General features: G+C 32.1%; 3 protein-coding genes across 3 annotated transcripts; all 3 read left to right on the top strand.

The window, feature by feature from the left end:
• Positions 1-4752: 4752 nt before the first annotated feature.
• LOC133676052 (L10-interacting MYB domain-containing protein-like) lies at positions 4753-5690 on the top strand. The gene is made up of 2 exons (XM_062097620.1): positions 4753-4953; positions 5058-5690. Exons 1-2 carry the CDS (start codon positions 4753-4755, stop codon positions 5688-5690), a joined length of 834 nt encoding a protein of 277 aa, XP_061953604.1.
• A 1591-nt stretch (positions 5691-7281) lies between these two features.
• On the top strand, positions 7282-8860 carry LOC133676051 (uncharacterized). Its single transcript, XM_062097619.1, has 5 exons — positions 7282-7514; positions 7680-7986; positions 8079-8160; positions 8226-8309; positions 8409-8860. The coding sequence occupies exons 1-5, from the start codon at positions 7282-7284 to the stop codon at positions 8858-8860; spliced, it is 1158 nt and encodes a 385-aa protein (XP_061953603.1).
• Positions 8861-11833: 2973 nt separating this feature from the next.
• On the top strand, positions 11834-17602 carry LOC133676000 (ATP synthase subunit gamma, mitochondrial-like). Its single transcript, XM_062097575.1, has 9 exons — positions 11834-12044; positions 13001-13044; positions 13185-13337; positions 14489-14602; positions 14701-14828; positions 15631-15753; positions 15841-15960; positions 16652-16773; positions 17352-17602. Exons 1-9 carry the CDS (start codon positions 11944-11946, stop codon positions 17419-17421), a joined length of 975 nt encoding a protein of 324 aa, XP_061953559.1. The 5' UTR covers positions 11834-11943; the 3' UTR covers positions 17422-17602.
• The last annotated feature ends 4873 nt before the right edge of the window (positions 17603-22475 follow it).

Raw genomic sequence — 22475 nt, 5'->3', positions numbered from 1 at the left:
AAAATATATATCAAAATGTCTTTTTTTATGTAACTTAGTGATTCTTGTTTCATTAATATGATCTAATTTACAATGCCATAAATATGATGGATATATATATATATATATTGAATGTTAGCATTTATAAATCAAGTATATACAAACCATTTGTATAAATGCTAGATATATAATAAACATCATTATTATATATAAAAAATAACATTTGTCCTCGGTAATAAATTTAAATCCATTCAAAGCTAAGTAAGAAATGGATATGATGCTTCTAGAAAGTGCTAAAATAAAATAATAATTATTAAATTCTAGTATCATCCCATTTAGCAAAGTTAATGTAGTAACCTTTGCTTCATCACCAACGCGTAGAACTACTTAACCTTTTCACAATATTCTACATCTCTTTAGCTCCACATTATTAAAAATATAAAAACCATAGTAGGTACCCACTACCTAAGAAATACTTTATGAAGTAGAAAGATAATTTTCAATCATAAATAGAACATAAATGTTCATATGAGAACCTTTTATCATCTTGTAGTGTAATAATTTCTTAAAGGTCTCATGTCTATCAACCCTACTAGACATATTAAAAAAAAAACTATTTGAGATGCATAATTATCATATGAGCATCTATATTCTCATATTATCTCTATAGTTTTGGTGACATGTTGGCTAACATCACACATGTAGCATGCTCATCATTATTAATATGATCTTGATATTCAGTCCTAACTTCTTCATTAACATCCATATCAGGAGCAAGGAGAATTGGATTTTTAAGAATATATAACATTCTTTCTTGTTTGAGAACAATTCTCACATCTAGAACTAGTCTAAAAAGTTTGGTCCAGTCAATTTGCTAGCATTAAGTATGCTAAGTAGGGATATATTACTACTTATGTTTATCTATCAACCTATTCATGTAAAGATAACAAGTTATAAGTTTCATGCATACATATTTGTCATCAAATTTAGATAAAATCTTTAATCATATTTGATCTCTTACTACTTTCTTGCAAATTAACAGTTTTCCTATTAATTTGGGAAATCTCGCTTAAATCTCGTATTGGACTAGTATCCCATTTAGTTTATCCAACTTTGAGTGCCTCAACAAATAAAAAATTAAATAAACTAGGTAGATAACATAGCTTATGAATCATATCTATATGTGACTCCTAGATCAATTAGGTGACAACTATTTGTCTAAACATATCATATATGTTTTGTCTTACTATTACATCTAATCTTATATGATCATATGTGACTCATCCAAATCATATAAGTTTAATTAAGTATGACTCAATTCTATAGCATTAAATATATTAGATTAACAATAATCTTGGGTGGCTTAACATGTTATCTATGAATGAAACTCTAGTTTTATGTATATAAAATTAGTAGGCAACAAATCATGTTCTTAACATGTACTTAATATATTAACTATGAATATTTTATTTTAATTAGGTCTCATTTCATGACATTAGTGATATTTCATATTCAACAATTATATATAAACATATATTCATAGCATGCCAACATATCTAAACTAACTCCCTTGATCCATCAAATGGAATTAGGTGGTCAAAACCTAGATAGCCACTACAAACCTTTATAAATCTTTGTAAGCTCTATGATTGTATCCTTTTTCACCATTTTTCTTTGGTATTTGATTACAAAAAAAAAATTTATTTAAATTTCTACATTTCTAAATTACATAACATTAATATAATTGTATAAGAAACCTCAAGTTACATTTAAGAGGAATTAAATGAGAAAAGAACTTTACAATCTATAAGAAAAATATAGAAAAAAAGGGAAGACATGCTTTATTTAATATTAGAAGCAATCAACAATAAAAAAAAAAAACACAATCACATTGGTCTTTTAATGTTCATAAGCATCTATCATGCATAAAAACACATTAATATGCATAACTAAATATATTGCATTCTTCAATTTTTAATTATTGACTTTATGTATAGTTTTTAAATTAATATTTCTAACACTTAGAAATATTATATAAAATCCAATTTGATAATTTCTCAAACTTTATAAAGTTTATTTCATACATATTTTCTTGAAAAACCACTTTTCAAGATTTAATAAGAAAATTAATCATATTAGAATTCTTATTAACATCCTAAACTATTTTAGGACCAATTAAATATATATATTTTTGCCTTCAAACTCTCTATATTTAGTAAAATGATTTATCTACAGTATTTTAATTAAATCTTAATTCAATTAGAATATTTCAAAAATCAAAACATTTTTATTTAAAAACTTTAACCAATTAGAAATAATAAGTATATAATTAATTTAATTTAGGGTCTCAATTTTAATACAAATTCCAAATTTTATATATATAAGGGTAGAATTATAATTCCGACAAAAATACCCTAATTGTTATAAGGTATAAATTGTAGGAACATAATCGTAATTCTTCCCTAAAAAACCCTAATCAAAGTAGGAGAGGTAGAATTGTAATTATACCCCTCATCTTCTTCTCCTTTAGTTGTAAATGGTGTTTGGATATGCTGGTGCGGCTGTGGTTGAAAAAAAAGCAGTATAACACATGTTTGGTTAACTACTAACCACAGTTTTTTTTACGTGGGTCCCATTGCAAATTGCGGTTGAATTGCAAAAAGTAAAAAGAAATTACACATTGATTTTCATGTGTTTCTCCTCTCTCTCATCACCGACAATTTGCAATTAACTTTCCCAACTGTCCTCATCCCTCTTTCACCCAATTTCCCAACAGTCACAAAAATCCAACAAATTGTTCGCAGAACATTGATCTACACTCTCATTTTCAACCTTCCCTATACTGTTCCTTCATGCGTTTTACCTCTCTCTCACCACCGACACTTTCCCAATAACCACGGTCATGGAAACGATCCTCTACCTCACAAATTTTTCTGTTACGATTGCAGATCAATGTTTAGCATTGATGAACTAAACCCCAATTTCCTTCCCCAAACTGTTCTCCTCTCTCGTCTCTTGCTACAACCTCGTTTCTATTTTGCCCTAAAACCACCAATGCACAGGACAACGCCAAAGCAAGCTTCTTCCCATCTGTCCCTTCTTTCCAAACGAAGATCAAAAACACAAACCTTCACTGATCTGTCCCTCCATTGTTACAATTGCAGAAAAAACCCAAGAGATTCGTGCTGGGAAAGGTCCACGAGCGAGATACCCGTAAGTATTGTGCGTTCCCCTTGTCAATTTTGTTTAACATGATGCTTAAAATCTAATTTTTGTAATGGGTCTCTATTGTTTTTGTTTTTGCAGAACAAAGCTACAGGACCGTGTGGTTTGCATAACAAAGAGAGAGATTGAGGTAATGTTTGTGCCTTATCTCCATCTTCATTTTCGTTTTTTAGATGAAAAATTGCATGTCAGTGCTGCTGCATGCTCGATTACTATTAACATTGCAATTGTTGAATTGATCTATAAATTTCGTTGCTGTTGTTGCTTGTGTTCTATTTACTATGCCTGCGTCAAATTTTTTGAATTTATAGCAAATTTCATTGCTTCTTTTGCTTGTCTTTTGCTTTACATGTTTTTAATTTTTTTTACTTGAAAACCAACATTTTTGTGATGCTTCTGTGTACTGTGTTACCCATGTTAATTTTGTAGTAATTGTAGCTCAAAATCTAATTTATATTCTAATCTCCATTGTATCTGTTTGCAGGACAAAGTTGTAGAACCGTGTTGTTTTGAACACCTAAAGAGATAGACTGAGGTAAGTTCCTGCCATATCTCCATCTTCATTTTCATTTTTTTAAAATGAAAAATTGCATGTCTGTGTATCTACATGATCAATTATTGTGTGTTCTGCAATTGACAAATTTCATGGCTGTTGCTGATTGTCTTCTATTTACTGTGCCTTCATCAATTGTTTTGAATTTAGCAAAATTTAATTGCTTCTATATACTGCTTGTCTGCTGTTGTTTTTTGTTTAAATCTGGTTTCGTTTTGTATGTCTACTACCAGCTGACAGTGTTGTTGCTGGATTATTTGCTTACTGGAAACAATGTGATGCTTTGAAATTTCATTTATGTGTTGTTCTTCATGGTCTGATATGTTTACTATGCACATTGATGTTGTTTATGTCTGAGCAACCTTAGATTTCTTTACTGTGCGTGTGTTTATTGTAATCGTAATGAGTGCCCTGTTAGCATGTCATGTAGGATTACTTTTATTTCTACTTTTGCAGTCAAAATCAGAATTGTAAGTTTCCTTTTGTGTGTTTGCATGTTGCGAAAGAAAGTTGGGTTACTTTGAATCTAGAAATAGGTTATGTTCTGTTTGTTTTTTTCCCTCTATTTTTAGCTTCCAAACAGCATGATGACAATGAAATGTTGCTTGATAATTCAAATATTATATCATGGCTAAAACTGAGCTTTCTAAACAGTTGAGAATTAATGGGTTTCAATTAGTTTTCATTACAAATTTACGGGAACATTCTCATTCAAATACATGCATGGTTAATGTTTGTTGCTAACCACACAACTTTTATAAATGCTGAACATTGAGTGTTTTATTATTGTTTTAGTCCATGATTTATGTATGTGCCACAATGTAATTGATATCAATGATTGATTTCAAACTTTTGTTAAATGTTTTAAAAGATATCATGGACGGTCTTGAATCTTTTGTAAGGCTGCTTGGACAAAGGAAATGTTGCATATATTTTATGATATGTGCATTAAGACAATTGATATGGGAATGAGACCTAATACTCATTTTGATAAAATGAGGTGGAAATTTCTTATAACACCATTCAAAGAACAAACTGGCCATGCATTCACTAAAACACAATTGAAAAACAAATGGGATGGATGCAAAAAGGATTGGAGGATATGGAATAAGCTGGTTTCTGAAACTGGTGTTGGCTGGAATAGTGAATTAGGCACAATTTCAGCTAGCGATGAGTGGTGGAAACAAAAAATTCAGGTACATTCCTTGTCATCCTAACAATTTCTTTTATTGTTGTCAAATTCCAACACCAAAATTTTACTAGTCTTGATCCTTCATTACTTGATTTAATTTATATGCAGGAAATCAGAGGAGCTAAAAAATTCAGACATGTCGGTATTGAGTCGTCTTTGAAGAATAAATTTGACCGAATGTATTCCAACATTGTCGCAACTAGAGCATTTGCATGGGCTCCTTCATCAGGTGTACCTACTAATAGTGATGTTGATCCTGGTACAAGCAATGCCGACATTGCTTATGATGGTTTGGAAGAGGGCAGTGATGATTCGGAGGAAGATGTGATTCTAGATTTCCAGACTGACATGGCTCGAATGGTCGGAGGGATAAATATGTCTAGCAGCAGCAACACAAAAAGCGGTGGCAAAAGAAAAGAACGAGATCATTATGATGTGCGAGGTAGAAAGAAGAAAACATCTGGAATTCAGCTGCTGTCAAGGTGCAATCAACTACTTGAGAGTATATCGACTAAGAGTGATTCCACGTCTGTTAATTTGGATCGCGAAGGCTATAGTATTCGCGAGGTGATGGATGAGCTGCACTCAATTCCTAGAGTTTCAATTGAAGATGTGTTCCACGACTTTGCTACAGAGTATTTGAGTTTAAGAAGGAAAAGAGAAATGTGGGCTAGTATGGGTGATAAGGAGCAGAAGTTGAGATGGCTGCAACGAATGTATGCACGCACTAAACGTGCTTAGCTGACATGGTATTGTTACATTTTCTTAACTGTTAATCAATTAATTATTCACTTGCTTAATGTATTTATACAAGTTTGTTTTATTGTTACAGAATAATGGGATGCCGGTTTTTAAAAAGAGTTTTTTCCAATTGCCGAAGTTTATCCGAGTCATTGTATTCTTCCACATTTCGTGTTGAGATATATGGGAATTTCCATTTGCAGTAATTTGTTTACTGTTGTGTTTACATTAAATTGCTTTTCGAGAGCTAATATACTTGTATGAGGATATTGTTGGTTTTTAATGTTGTATTTTATCAATGAATTAAAACTGTCACTTCTGTTGTTATTAATGTTAAATGGTTGACCATTGGATTGAATTTGTTGGTAATTTTCCTTCACTGTGTTGTTCCCTGAAGGTCTTGAATATTGAGTGTTGCTATTAAAATGTATGTTCTATTATAAGCTACCATGTGCAGCCTTGTTTGTTTTCTTTTATGTCATGAGTTTATGGGAGCTGTTGCCCTGTATGTCCAGCTGTAATTGTAATAAACCATGTGCAGCTACTGTGTGAAATGTTGGTATGTTTTCTTTTCTGCCGTGAGGTGATGGGAGCTGCAGCCTTGTGTGTGAAGTTGTATTCATTGATATTCCATGTGCAGCTACTATGTGAACATTTGTTTGTTTTCTTTTTCTGTTGTGAGTTGATGGGTGCTGCATGGTGATAAGAAAGCTGCAAGTAATTGAGATACCATGTGCAGCTACTGTGTGCTTGTGCAATGTGATAAGGAGCATTTGTTTTCTTTTCTGCAGTGAGAATTGATGGAAGTTGATGCCTTGTTTGTTAATGTTATTCATTGTTGTTAACATGATGTTTCAGCTATTGTATGCAAGTGAGTTTTGAATATTGTCTCAGCTACTGTGTGCATGGGAGCCAGTGCATGAAATATATGTGTATTGTGCTATTGTAAATGCTGTTTGAGCTGCTGGATTTGTCACTGATTATTGGATACATGTTGCTCTCTTTGGTGTGTTGCTGTTGGAGTTCGTATATATAAATTATGTTTATTTTGTGAGGTGTCAATTGAATCTCTAGTTACAGTTCTTGGAATACAATATTTGGTTCTTTTTAGATGATTTATGTACATGTGTGCACTGTCATAGTGATTAGAAAAGAAAAAAAAATGGGTCAAGGAATCTTGAATAATAGAATGAGAACAAAAGGTGAAAAAATACATGTTAGAATATATTAATTGTAAAATTAACATTATATGTTACTTTTACAGTCTATACATGTGATAATATACTGTTATTGAAAGCTGAATAAAATTACTTGTAAAAGAGATGTAAAAAGCAATGAGTTTTTTCTATATAAAGAGGATTGTTTGTAAGCCAACTTTCAAAGAACTTTTTTTCTTTATAACAAACCTCTCAAACCTCAACTGCATTTCATACAAGCAAGTGGAACATTGTTTTTGTTGGCTTTATAGGTATGAAAAAACTTATATTGCACCAACTATTTGATAGTTTTTTTTATTGAATGATATTTAATTATTTAAATATTTTTATTAACAACATATATATTTTTTTTCTGATTTCATATAATTGAAGTTATGGATGATTCACGGTTTAATGACATATTTAATGGGGATTTCGATGGCAATTATGATAATGTAATGAACCGCATAGTAGAACACATTAATTATCCAAGTTGTGAAGGTAGTGGTGCCTCATTTTCTGGTGCTAGAGATGACAGTGATGGAAACGACGCCGACGATAGTAACGATGATAGTGATGATGACAGTGACGATGACAGTGATGATGACGATGCATTTATTTTAATGAGGCATTTTGATATGAAAAAATTAATTATATGCACAGCTGGAGCTATAAACATGTGTTATATTAATTATATGTATAAAGAACCATGTATGGTTTCGTATAATACAGGGATGCATTGGTTGACAGAGGTTTTAAGAGGTCATTAGAAACGAAGTGTTAACATGTTCAGGATGGATGCAACCACTTTGTTGAGTTTGTGCACTGAATTAGAAACGCACCATGGCTTAAAACCGTCAAGAAGAATGAGCGTTATTGAAAAGGTGGCAATGTTTCTATTTACAATAGCAATTGGGGCGTCAAATAGACAAGTGCAGGAACGCTTTCAGCATTCAGGTGAAACTATTAGTAGATGTTTTAAAGAAGTGCTTAAATTATTACGTTTGTTTGCTGTGGAAGTCATAAAACCAGTAGATCCACAATTTACAAGCACACCAAGAGAAATTGCTATGAATCCAAGATTTATGCCACATTTCAAGGTAAGATGCATTTTTGTTTAATTAAGTTGTTAAAATGAGTATGAAATATGTTATAAATGTTTATGAGTACTTAATGTTTTTTTGGCCTGTAGAATTGTGTCGGTGTAATTGATGGAATACATGTTCGTGCTTGCATACCATCTGAAAATCAAATTCCATTTATTGGAAGAAAAGGTGTACCAACACAAAATGCCATGGCTGCTTGTAGTTTCGACATGCAATTTATGTCGTGTGGGCAGGATGGGAAGGCAGTGCACACGATACGCATATTTTTCTTGAGGCTATTGCCAATAGTAATATCAAATTTCCAAAACCTCCAGAAGGTTGTGATTTTGACTAAATTGAAGATTTGATAATTGAAGGAATATAATATATATTTTTTTAAGTTCTGTTATTAATTACCATGTTATTATTATTTGCAGGAAAATACTATTTGGTTGATGCTGGATATCCAAACGAGTATGGGTATTTAGGTCCCTACAAAGGCGAGAGGTATCACTTCCAAGAATTTAGGCGGCGTGGACAACCAAGTGGTCAGAAAGAAGTGTTTAATCGTGCACACTCGTCAATACATAACGTGATCGAACGTTCTTTTGGGGTATGGAAACAGAGGTGGAAAATTTTGCAAAACATGCCTGCTTATTCATATAAAACACAAGTTGAGATTATAGTTGTATCAATGGCACTACATAACTATATTAGAAGGAGTTCGCAAGATGATGCAGTTTTTTCTGAGTATGATCGCAACCCCAATTTAATTCCAGATGACTTTTTACCTGATATTGTTCAGGCTTCGGCCGTTCAAGGCTCACAAAGGCCTTCACGTATGGATTTTGTACACGATGGAATTGCAAATAGTTTGACGGAACAATAAAGGAGTACATTAATGTATAAGGATATTTTATTTTGTTATGTAATCATAATTACAAAACACCTATGTTTTGAAATTATATATATGTGTCTATATATGTCCTTTTAATTAATTCAAATCAAATATAAAACACAAACCATATTAACCAAACAAAAGAAAATATTTTTTTTAACCACAGTTTTACCAAACACAAAACTGTTTTTTTTTACCACAATTTCAACCACAGTTTTTTAACCAAACACAAAAAACTGTTTTTTTTTAAACCACAACTTCAACCACAGTTTTAACCAAACACCAACTTTTTTTGAAATCAACCTCACAAAAAGTACTTTTTATTTAATTACTTTTTTCAAACTACAACCACAAAAGCTACCACAATACCAAACACGCTCGTAGTTGACAATGGCTTCATATTTTATCATCGACGACAACACCACCAACACTAAAGCATGTTGTTGTGTCATTTACAACGTGGGGCAACAACCCTGCATTACACCTGCCACCAATGCTTTAGGCACTACGCTTGGCGGGGTAGCAACCATGGGTTATTGCGTCTCACGCCAGTAGCGCGTTAGCAGCCATGGGTTGTTGCCTCTTATACAGCAGCAAGTGTTAATAGATCTAGAGCCGGTGTCATTTTTTTTCAATTTTCCAGCAAGATCTAACCGGAATAATTATAATGATATTTTTAAAAAAATTCATTAGAGAAAAATTAATTTTGGGAAAAGTAATTTTGCACATAAAATTAATTCAAAATTAACTCCAATCACAATCAAAACATACAATCAACAACTATATTTGTCTAACAATGACTCTAATACCATTGTTGGGTTTCTTGTAACACATAGATGTAATAGAAATGATAAATTTAATTTTTTTTAGGATTTCCAATAATCTTGTTAGATAATCAATGGTCATTTAAGATTTATATGAAGGTTATCTGAAAATCAGATCTTTTGAGGTTTGATCAACTTTTTTAAAGTTGGGTCATCGCAAACCATAAGTCGTCTAAGTTTCCGGCCTCTAACAAGATTATCTACATGAACCACTAGTGAAGAATCTTCTAAAATTCATTTTTGGAGAGAAGGATTGCTATGCTTTTGAGCGTTAACTTTCCTTTTGTGTGTTTTTAGGTTTTTTTATATAGTCCATAACTGACATAATTTTTATGTTCAAAAAATATGAGGTGTAATATTCTATTAATAGGAAAAGCTAATAACCCTATAAATGAAAAAATATCAATTCACTCCCTAAATAATATTAAATATATTATTTCATGACAATTATAGAAATTTATTCAATGAAGTCTCAACTTGATTTTTCTACGTCTAAAATTATAATCCTTTATTGCAAATACATTCTAGTCCTTAATTTCTAAAACTTATATATAATCAAGTCTCACTTGATTAATTATCTCAGTTCAATTTCTAACGAATGATTCTTATGTTAGGTTCTCTAATAAGTTGGTCCAAATATAAATCATAATCCTAAAAAAATATGATTAAATAAATTAAAGAATTTAACTTATTATCAATTCAACAAATTAATTAACTCATAATTGAAGATCAAGTAAAGTGTTTGGCAACGTGTCATGATCCCTCAAATATTAGAAATGTCATAAATGGTTTGACTTAACCTTTTAGTGATTAGTTTCTTAATCTAATTATTATATTCTTATCAAGAATTTTCCAATTTAAATATTATAGCATGGAGTGTGTCTTTTCTATCAAATCATATTTGTTCTTTAATTTACCTAGGGTGATTAATCTTCTATTGATCACATAACTACTTTTATATAGCTCATATTATATCCAATGTTTGTTCATTTGTTATCTTTGTAATGCGAACCTCATGGATATAAAGATTTAGAAACCCACAATCAAATCGACGTTTCTCAAGAAAGCTAAATTTAGGCTTATAAATGAGCTTGACACAATAATAACTTATACTGAGGTACCAAGATTATAGAAATCGAACCTCCACCCAATACATATGAAGAGACATAAATGAGAAGTATGGAAGAAACCATGAAACTTGGTTAATTCTTTGATAAGTCAGAGTAGTTCAATAAAGAACCAAAAAGTATGAGCCAAGCACACAATAATAATTTCTAAAATCAAAGTTTATATTAAAAAAAACCTTTATACAAGCTAAATAACCTATTTATAATAGGTAAAAACATCCTAAAAAATACTAAAAAAAATAAAAGAGTTATAAATAAAATAGAAAAGAAAAATAAACTCAACTTGGAATCTGATACAAATCCCTTACAGTGGGTTCTGGACTTTATCGCAATGCTTTCTCGATGATCAAATCTTGTTATCTGCCATTTCACTAGATACGCAACCATCCCTTCTTCCATACAGTGCGGCGCGTGTATACATATCATGGTTGGATTGGCATTGATGATTGATTGTTTGTATTTTTTTTTTCTTTTTTTTTCTCTCTCCTGACAACTAAAATGCATAATTGTCCTCTCATTGTTTGTTGTTTACTTGGTTAGATTGTTGCCGATGATTGATTGTTTGTGTTTTTTCTGTATTTTCTCTCTCCTGACAACCAAAGTGCATAATTGTTTTTTCATTGTTTATTGTTTAATTGGGTCTGACATGACTACTAGGTCTAATTCTCTTAGGTTTAATATGACTGTCAGCATCAAGATATTTGGGTTGACATGATTATCAGATCCAATATATTTAAAATATTTTATAAACTATTAATAATTTTTTAAAAAAATTAAAAAATTAATATTGACCCGATGTGGAAATTGGGTTAATATACTACTAAATCTTAAGATTCATGTTGTTGGCTTGCATACTAATAAGTAGGAAAAAAAAAACAATTTAGAGAGATTGGTTGGAATTAAATCAATCGGTAATGTATGGTGCAAATTGATATTTTCTTACAAACACGTGGCGGATACTATGGTTTTCCTTTCCAAAAACAAGAGCGAAAAAAGCGAAATTAAAGTTTAAAAAAAGACCCACACACCCGAGGCTGAGCTCACTCGCAGTCGATAATAAATTTTCGATCTAACAACAAAAACAACCGCTTCTAGGGTTTGGCCGGAAGAATCATTTACAGCAATGGCGATGGCAGCTGCTTTGAGACGCGAAGGAAGGAGATTTGCCTCCCCTCTCATTTCCCCTCAACCAATCACCCCCGTCCGATCCGCTCTCATCCCCGAGTATGAATCAATCAGATTTATTCTCTTTTCATTTCTCTATTTTCTCTTTCTGTGTGTTTGTTCTCTGTTTGGCTGATTACGAAATGAGATATTTTTTTTTAATAAAAAAGATAAATTTGTTGGGATTGTTATTGATTTTGAAATGTTTATTTAACGGGTTTCTTTATTATATATATTGAAAGATAAAAAAAAACAAGGTTTTTTTAAGAAGCTGTTTTATCGCATCTTCTTCATGGGTCTGTGTCATTAACACCAGCCAATTAGCCATTTGTTTGTGCGGTGAGTAGTTCCAGTATAATTCATGAATACCCAATATGGTTCCATTGAAGTTCCTTGGGCAAATTAGCTTTATTTATAAATATAAATATAAATACTCTTGCTTGCTCTCTTCTTTTGTATGAATTGTTGTTTAGCTATCCAATTAGTAATGTGGCTGAATACAGCCTTCTATTTCAGTTGCGGAATTGCCCTGATGAGAGCATTTCTGTGATACCTAAAATGTGAAGATGGTGGAAACATGGGGGATTTATATTTTCATTTTAAAAACTTTGAAGAAAAAAAAATGCAGGCTCATAGGAACAATGAAATAAATAACATTTTTTTTAATGGTTCTAACAAACAAGTCTTCCATCTTTAAACTGAGTTTGAGTGATATTTGGGAACATCACTTATCAAGTTGTATTTCCCTTGAGTGTTAATCATGATTCATCTGTCTTCTTTGATCCGATTTTTTGACTAGCTACATTTTAGACATTGTACGAGTATGTATAACTAAATGATTTTGTAGAACGTTCAGAAAATAAATCTATGTATGAGAGAGAATAACTTGCTGTGCGTGTTTGCTTGCATATATCACCTTCGATGATTTCCTCTGTCTTGATTGCTTCTTTTGGATGCTTTAAGAAAGTTCCTCTACTTTTTAATTGGAAGATAAATAATTTTCTCGGGATTTGCAGGGAGCATGTCCCTCTTGGAGTGCGTTCCATTTCAACTCAAGTTGGTAAGAATGTTGCCATTCAATGGTTGCATCCTTTGATCTTTTGGTTTGACGTTAAGACTTTATTTCTTGCTGCATCTTTACTAAATTAAGTCTCTGAAACCTGTAACTGTGGACAACTCATTGTGATGTATCTTATGCAGTTCGGAATCGGATGAAAAGTGTCAAGAACATTCAGAAAATTACGAAGGCTATGAAGATGGTTGCAGCCTCAAAGTTGCGATTAATTCAATCTAGAGCTGAAAAATCTCGTGGCCTATGGCAACCATTTACTGCGCTTCTTGGAGATACTCCTAGTATGTTCTGAGAAGTTTTTATCTAGCCACTGCTTTGTTAACTTGCATCTATTTGATATTTTATCTCTTCCAATTATATTCAACTTTCCAATTAATTAGTTATTGAAAGTAAGGATCGTGTTTTCTAGTCTTAAAAACAACTATAATTTGGTTTCATTAGTTCATGTTGTGCTGAGTGCATGTTCTAAGTTCTAACCATGTTTTTCTGGTTTATTTTGGTCATTATGCTGCATCTCCCACAAAAGTTTGGTTAAGATTTTTGAATGCTTGCATGCAGCGGTTGATTTATATTTTGTATCACAAGGATGCATTGTTTAGATGCGTTTAATTATTATCTGAGTGTATATTCTGATGCATTTATTAATATGGTCTATCATTAATTGATGGAGTGGAAATTTGTTTTGAGCGAACCCTATGAATATTTAAAATAGTAGAGCCTCAGTGGGTCCTTCTCTTTACTGAAGTTAGAAGCTTATAGAATTCATGGTGGTAGCAACTAGAATGTGAGAGCTTGAAAGATGCAACCTCCTAAGAAACTTCAGATTGATCTCTTTACTTTATCTTGAAAACAGAGAATTAAGAATTTAAGAAATGTGAGAAATTACCAGTACAACATTTCAAAATCCAGCACCCTTTTTAACTCAATTAATGAAAAAAATGGTGGAGGAATTTGTTTCAAATTCTTGATTAGAATACTGATTCTGTAAACATTAAATTGCCCACACAACATATAAGTTTATGCACTTCAAAAACTTCTCTTTGATGCAGGAACTTTTTTTTAATAATTTTCCTATAAGTTTTGATTTTCTTATTTAATTTAGGAGTCCTTGGAGTTCTAGCTGTCATGTGATTAGCATGTGATATTATTAGGATTTTTCTAGTATAAATAGACTGCTAGGGTTATTTTATAGACGCTCTTTGTTATTTTATCAATCTATTAAGATTCTAGAGGTTTTATCTTGTTCCAATTTCAATTTTATCCAATATTCAGTGTGATTTCTGTTTTCTATTGTTTTCCCCTTCCCAACCTATGTCACTCTAGCTATTGTACTAGATCCCCTTCTACTCTGTTTATTTTCTATCACTGAATACATTTTTGTCCTCTTTTATTTTCTTTTTCTTTTTGGCTTTGCTGTTATTTTGTTTGCTAGGTGTTGATGTAAAGAAGAATGTGATTGTCACCGTATCTTCGGACAAAGGTCTGTGTGGTGGAATTAACTCTACAGCAGTCAAGGTCAGCAGGGCCATTAACAAGTTGACTTCAGGTGTGTTTTTCTTTTCTTTTCTTTTTCATTTTTTTTTTTCATGTTTGCAATGGGTTTGGCTGTTTTGAAACCTTAAATATATTTTTATACTGTCCTAGGTCCTGACAAAGAAGCTAAATTTGTCATCTTGGGAGAAAAGGCAAAGGTGCAGTTGATACGTGATTCAAAAAAGAGCATTACAATATGCATGACAGAGTTGCAGAAGAATCCTCTGAATTATACCCAGGTTAGTTGGTCATATTTCCTGGACCAAGTATCTTGAGAAAAATCCTCCTTGTCTCTCTACATGCACATTTATAGACTTTTTTTAGAGTTTTAAATCCCAAATTGGTTTAATGGAAGAAGAAAGGAGGGAAAAAATCAGTTTCTATGGCCAGCAAGCTGCTTGTGCCCAGTTTATCATGGATTGAGCTCTTGTTTTTTGTACCCGTCATTCTAATACTGTTTACTGTTAAATGGACCGTAGCAAGTCCCTGGTTGCACTGATATCTGTTATAATTTTCCTTCGATGGGTTCTTTTATGCATTTGTCAAAAGCTGTTGCAGTTATTTTACTTTGTTTGGAAGGGTGAGTGGAAACAAAGGGAATGAGAAGTGAGAGAGTTTCCCTTGGGCCCACAAAAGCTAATCTCTCCAATTCGAAGAGAAGTGCATGTGGGCTTTTGGGTTTGGGTGGGGTGTTGATTCAAATAATAAAAATACCTTTATATGTTCGATTTAAAATTTAAAATCTCATGGTATGAGGAACATAGAAGACATTAAAGTAATTTTACTACCAACATTTTCTTAACATTTCATTTTATTTTACATCCAGATAAGGAATATCTCTATTTTCTTTTGTATTTCCCTCTTAAAAATAAGAGAGAGAGAGAGAGAGAGTTTCCCTTCCTATCATTTTCTTTCCTCTCTTCCTAACGAAGAGTAGAAGTCAATTAATAGCTTGTACATTATATAAGCTACTAATCTTATTATAGAATAATTTACAAAAATTCTCCCGCAATTCCATTTGATTTTTTTTATTTATTTCAGGTCTCTGTTCTGGCAGATGACATTTTAAAGAATGTGGAATATGATGCTTTGAGGATTGTCTTCAACAAGTTCCAGTCAGTAGTCTCATTTCTTCCAACTATGACAACTGTATTATCTCCTGAGGTGATTCAGAGTGGTGCACCTGTAATATGTATACACTTTGGTTTTTTTTGTTAAGGATTGTGGGTGTATGATTGAATGTTGATATAGGTTGTGGAGAGAGAGGCTGAATCTGATGGGAAGCTTGGTGATCTTGATTCCTATGAGATTGAAGGTGGTGAAACAAAGGGTGAAATACTTCAGAATCTTGCCGAGTTCCAGTTTTCTTGTGTAAGCGTTGCCACAACCCCTTTATTTTCTGAGTAGTATTTGGGACATAGTCCAATTCTCAAAGCATGTGAGTCCAATTCGAGTCCAATTCTCAAAGCATGTGAGTCCAATTCTCAAAGCATGCGAGTCCAATTCAAGTCCAATTCTCAAAGCATGTATGAATGCAAACTTAGACTAGAAACTTGAGAGAAGCAGTTCAACCCTGTTTAATAGTTATGCCATTTAGGGGTCATTCTACCATGTAGGTTTTATATTACTGGTACAAGTTTAGTTGATCAGTTGAGTAGTGGTGTGTTCACCCTCTTGCTTATTTAACTCCATTTCTTTTCTTTCATTTGACGCCTGTAACCTTTGATAATCCACTGCAGTCTATTGTTTTAGGACCCTCTTTAGTTGACCTGTTGAGTGCGGTAGCTTCTGTTTTTTGGTGCTTTTCAAAAGTGCATTGGTGTTGAAAAAACATCAAATTGATGTTTTTTTTAGTGTTTTTCGATGATTTTGATGTGTTAATATAAAAATGATAAAAAAAATCTGAAAAAAATTCATTTTGATGTATTTTCAAGCGAAAAATATTTTTAAAAAGCACCTTGAACCACAATATTGAACACGCACTTAGTTTGATGCCTGTTTGTTCCACAGAACCTTTATGGTATGTCTGGGATTTACATTTAAATTTTCAAATTTTCTTCAGGTTCTGTTCAATGCGGTAATGGAGAATGCTTGCAGTGAGCAAGGTGCAAGAATGTCTGCTATGGACAGCTCAAGCAGAAATGCTGGAGATATGCTTGATCGCCTGACACTGACTTATAACAGGTTACTGTCTCTGGATACATATGCATGCTGGGAATCTTATTTTGACCCTGAAAGTATCTTTAGTGAAGAAGTAATGAATGGAAAATTTAGCCTGGGTAATATTTGTGTTTGGTACAATTTTTGGCTCGGCAGGGGGGGGGGCATCCAGATTTTTTTCTCTCAAGGAACCATGCTCAAATCTCTCTCTCTCTCTCTCTCTCTCACACACACACACACACACACCCCTACCAACAGTATAATCATCTCTCCATTTCATCAATACACCAAACATGTTTAAATACAACTTTAGGGCTTTAAGAATTAGTTCTGTAATAATTACTCGTGAACGAATCACATCAACTTGTAGCCTTTGTACCAAACACCATAATTTTGAGAAGGTTGTAATCTTGTTAATGGCTTTGACAAAAATGAGTTGATTGGTTTAAAATATTGCTCCACTTTCTATATCTTACGTGAAGTAGTTGTGGGGAGTTTGTTTTCTTTTACATATGATGATTTGGAGCCAAGCAAACTTGTTTTGTTCTTTCATCTGTTCTTGACAACTGATTTCTGTAATTTGCTTGATATTTTTGTATCAGAACTCGTCAAGCATCTATCACAACGGAGTTGAGTGAGATTATATCCGGAGCAGCTGCACTGGAGGGTTAAAATTGAAGATATCATGCCTCTGGTTTTGCAGACAGTGACGAATAAGATATTATCAATGGCTTGGAACTTCATGGTGCTATCTTTTGAGGTTTTTGTTTAGCGACTATAATAATCCCCCAGCATTGTTTTCTGTTTTTGGGAATTAAAAATAAAGTCCATGATGGATAACGGTTTATTTTTATTTTTGGTTCTTTTTTCAGCTCTTAATCATGTGGTTCTGGCTTGAACACTCGAGAACTGTTGTAAATTTTACTGCAGTCCTGTTTGGCATTGTTTGATCCCTCCACAATGCACAAGAAAAACAAGATTTGGCGAATAGAACATTGTTTGCTAATTGAAAACTTGGGTGGCCATTGCCACTGTAATGGTGACATATCATTAATTGAAGGACTTTTTTTTAGGTTAAACTAGCTCATTGGCCTACACTAGGTGGAAAGGCTGGGTTAAAATTTTTACAAATAAAATAAAATAAAATTTATCAAAGTAGTGGGGAGTTTATTAGTATTGTTATTAAATTTTATCAAGCATGTCAATCATGAGATTTTTGTATTCGGTTTTTTACCTTGTTTAAATCTTAAATTGAATTATTTGATAGTTGTCTAGATTTGAATTGGATGACTAAGACAACTTGGATAATTAATGATGATAGATTAAATTGATTTATATCATGTTATTTAGATCCAAGATTTTATTAAGTTTAATAAATTTTTTTAAAAAAAAAAAATATTACTATTTATTTATATTATAAAAAAAATAGTTTATAAAATAGAGCATCAATTTAATATTAAAATGCTTGTTTGAGACTAATAACCTCTCTAAAAAGCATATCAAAACAAATAATAAAATCTATTTTTCAATGAATTTGATATTGAATAATGAAATAAAAAAATTAAAGCAAAGAAAAAAAAACAACACATATAAGGTTTGATGTGTAAACCATCAAACCTATAAATCATGTTATGGATTTATAACATTTTACTGAGATTAGATGTTAGAGGTTTATCAACTCTATATCAAGTTGAGTAAATGTGAATTTTGGTTAAAATAAATTATATTTTTGGGTCATGTAATAATAATTGTAGGAATTTTCTTAGAACTAGAAAGATGAAAGTTATGATGAAATAGGAAAGAGCTACCAGCATTATAGAAATTAAAAGTTTTCTAGGTTTAGCCGGGTATTATATGAGATTTATAGAAGAATTCTCCATGATTGCAACTCCTTTGACTCCATTGACCTAAAAGGAAGTGAAGTTTGAGTGGATTGGAGCATGTGAAAATAGTTTTCAAGAGTTAAAGAAGCAACTTACAACCACCCTTATTTTGACACTTCCATTAGGGTCAAAAGGCCTTGTGGTCTATAGTAATGCGTCTAAGAGAGGACTTGGGTGCGTCTTGATGCAACATACAATGGTGATTACTTATATGTCAAGATAATTGAAAAATCATGAAGTTAATTACCTAGTTCATGATTTAGAACTTGTTGTATTATTTGCATTGAGGGTGTAGAGACATTATTTCTATGGAATGCAAGTTCAAATTTTCACATATCATAAAGTTGAATATGCGGTAAAGAAGATGGGTAGAGTTGATTAAAAATTATGATTATGTGATATATTATCATCCGGGAAAAGTTAAGGGAAGTAGTAAAGTTAAGGAAGATAGATATCCAAATGGATGTAGGACCTAAAAGGTTGTTGTTGGCCCAACTTAAAGTATGGTATGCACTTAGAGACAAGGTACGAAAGCTTAATTAAAGGATACATAAGTGAAAAAGATAAAGGACGGGATTGAGGTTCCTTTTCAGATTATGAATGATGGAATGGTAGCAATGGGAAGACAATTGTATTTGCTTGATGATAAGGACTTGAAGGGTGAAGTGATGGCAAGGCTCATGAATCCAAACTTATGGTACATCCTGGTAGTACTAAGATTTATCGTGATTTAAAGGAGTTCTATTGGTGGTCAAACATGAAGAGAGAAATTGCAGAATATGTGACTAAGTGTGGGATGTATTAGCAAGTTAAAGTAGAGTATCAAAAGCATGTTGGACAGTTACAACCACTTGTGATACCTGAGTGAAAATGGAAGGACATCACCATGAATTTTGTCTCTAAATTACCTAGAGGGAAGAAGGGTAGTGATACAATTTGGGTTATTGTGGATCGATTCACAAAATCTGTTTTATTTCTTCCTATGAAGATGACATATTTAGTTGATAAAGTGGCAAAATTATATGTGGGAGAAGTAGTTAGATTACTTGGAATTCCAGTATTCATAGTGTCTGATCGAGACCCTAGGTTTACATCTCGATTATGGCCAAGTATCCAGTGTGCTCTAGGGACGAAGTTGAATTGAGTACTACATTTCATCCCTAAACAGATGGTCAATGAGAAAGAACCATTCAAACCTTGAAAGATTTGTTGAGGTCGTGTGTATTGGAGTTTAGAGGGAATTAGAAGGATCATGTACCATTGGTGAAGTTCACCTATAATAACAACTATCAAGCTACTATAGGCATGGCTCCTTATGAAGTTTTGTATGGAAGAAGGTGCCAAACTTCACTCTGTTGGGAAAAGGTAGGTGATAGGAATTGATTGGCACAAAGTTGGTACAAATTACCACGGAGAAGGTGAAGATCATAAAAAATAGAATGAAAGCAGCTCTTGATAGATAAAAAAGGTTATGCAGATAGAAGACGAAGGCCCTTCAAGTTTGAAGTGGGTGATTGAGTGTTCCTAAAGGTTGCACCGTGGAAGCATATTATGCCGTTTGGAATGAAAGGAAAATTTGCTCCCTAGATATATTGGTTTTTTTTAGATAGTTTAGATGATAGGCCCTGTTGCATATAGATTATATTTACCGCAGCAATTTCCAAAGATATATGATGTGTTCCATGTATTATTACTTTAGAAGGCGGAGATAGATCTCAATATGTGTTACCACAAGTTTCGCTAGAGATAAATAAGGACTTGACTTTAAAAGAACGTCTAATCCAAATATTAGATAGAAGTGAGAAGAAACTCCAGAATAAAAGGATTCCCGTGGTAAAGAAACTTTGAAAAAGTTCTCAAATTGAGGAGATAATCTGGGAACAAGAGTTTGAGATAAGGAAAAAATACCCAGAGTTATTTTCTGATACAGGTATGAATTAAATTTGAAGGATAAAATTTATTTTTAGGAGGGAAGAATGTTAACCTTGAGATAAATTAAAAATAATCAAAATTATGGAATAATGACATAAGATAAGAAAAAGAAAAGAAAACGAGGTAGAAAGATAAAAGACAAAAGGTTTATGGTCGAAAAATATAAATCTTTCTAGTAGCAAAACTAGTCTAGCCGTTTTGAGAAATAACTAGACTAATTTAGTGAATTGTTTGAAATGTTTCTAAAAACGTTTAGACTGTTTTGGCTACTATCTTTTTAAAACTGACGAGGGCAGCTAAACGAGAGAAGATAGTTTTTTCATTTCTTCTTCCTTTTCACTTTAAAGGGCTAGAAAGTGATTGTTAGGAATAAAAGAAGAGGGTTTTGATAAAGAAAAATATTTTCACACTAAAAATCAAAGAGAGGGAAGACTGAATTAGAGAAAGAAAAAAAAAGGAAAAAAAAAAGAAGTTTTGGGAAAGTCTTGATGGGTCAACTTTCAAATTTTGTTTGCTAATTGAGTAAGGTGTTTAAAACCCCTATGTATCAATTTGAATGTTTAGTGATTTTAAGCTAAATTGACAAAACAATTTAATTAGGGTTCTTGAGATGAAATTGAGGAAAATGAAGATTTCTTGCAAATTGAGTTTCTAGAACCGTTGTAAGTTGTTAAGGGAGTGAAATCATGAAAAAATAATGAAGAAAAGTGACAGGTAAAAAGTCTATAGGGGACGACCATATAGAGAATTAAATGGGAAGCTATGTATTTATGATATTGTCCATTAATTGTGCTATAAATATGTGTGTGATTATATGAATAATGATTTTGATTGAGTTGAAGTAATAAAATGATAAAATATTGAGTAATTGAATAGTTAGGCCTAAAAGGGTGAAATTGCAAAATTTTAGAGAATTGTAAATTTTATGGAATTGTGTAAAATTGATAAGAGTTGAAGGAATCATGAAATTGTTTGAAATTAAGTTGATTTTTTTTTGTAGTAAATGATTTGAAAATATAGATGAAAAACTTTAATAGAACTATAATGAATGTTACGATAAATAAGGACCGTGTTGTTAAGCGAAAATGATGATTAATGGAAAAACATGTCGATGCAGGGGAGACCGTTGGGGTGATTCAGTGTGCTGGTGGAACTACTCATAATCAAGTTGTAGATAGGCACTCGGTACCTTGTATAAACTCTTCTTTAAAAGCTTCATTACTTTTATTGTGTAAATTAGTTAATTTATAAAAATATGGATAATGACATGGTTAGTAGACAAAAGGAAAGACATGCATGATGTTTGGATTGATTGGTATTCGTTAAGGAATACTAGATTGATTGGCAACCAAGATGGGAGTATTAGCTTTCGAACGAATACCAGATTGATTAGCAACCAAGATGGGTTAACTGGAGTATTGGCTTTTGAATGGGAATGTCATATTGATTAGCAACCAATATGTGTCGATTGACTTATTATCTTTCTAATAGGAATACCGGAATATTTAACAACTAATATGTGTTAACTGGATTATTAGGTATCCAATATGGGTTACCAAAGTAATTGTTCATCATGAAAGAATATTGAAGTATTGATTTCCATACAAGAATACTATAATGACTAGTTTTGCAGTGAACCTCGAGATACTTTGATCTCTCTATCATCCTATACCAAGAAAATAAAATTTTAACAAATTAGAGAGAAAGGAAAAGAAGATGGAAATTAATAGGGCTAAGTTTTATGACGGGATTATGTTTTGAAAAATTAATATTTTAAATGTAATAGCAATTTTGTAAATAAATATATTTTTTTATTAATTTTTTTCATGTTAACTTCCAAGAATACAAAGTGTTATCTGCTTTAAAATTTTAAATTGCAAAATATAATATTTAAAAACTTAATTATAAAAA

This window comes from Populus nigra, chromosome 16 (assembly GCF_951802175.1).
Source record: "Populus nigra chromosome 16, ddPopNigr1.1, whole genome shotgun sequence".
NCBI classification, from domain to species: Eukaryota; Viridiplantae; Streptophyta; class Magnoliopsida; order Malpighiales; family Salicaceae; genus Populus; species Populus nigra.
The sequence above is the reverse complement of the archived record's forward strand: the minus strand, read 5'-3'. Positions and strand labels throughout refer to the sequence as shown.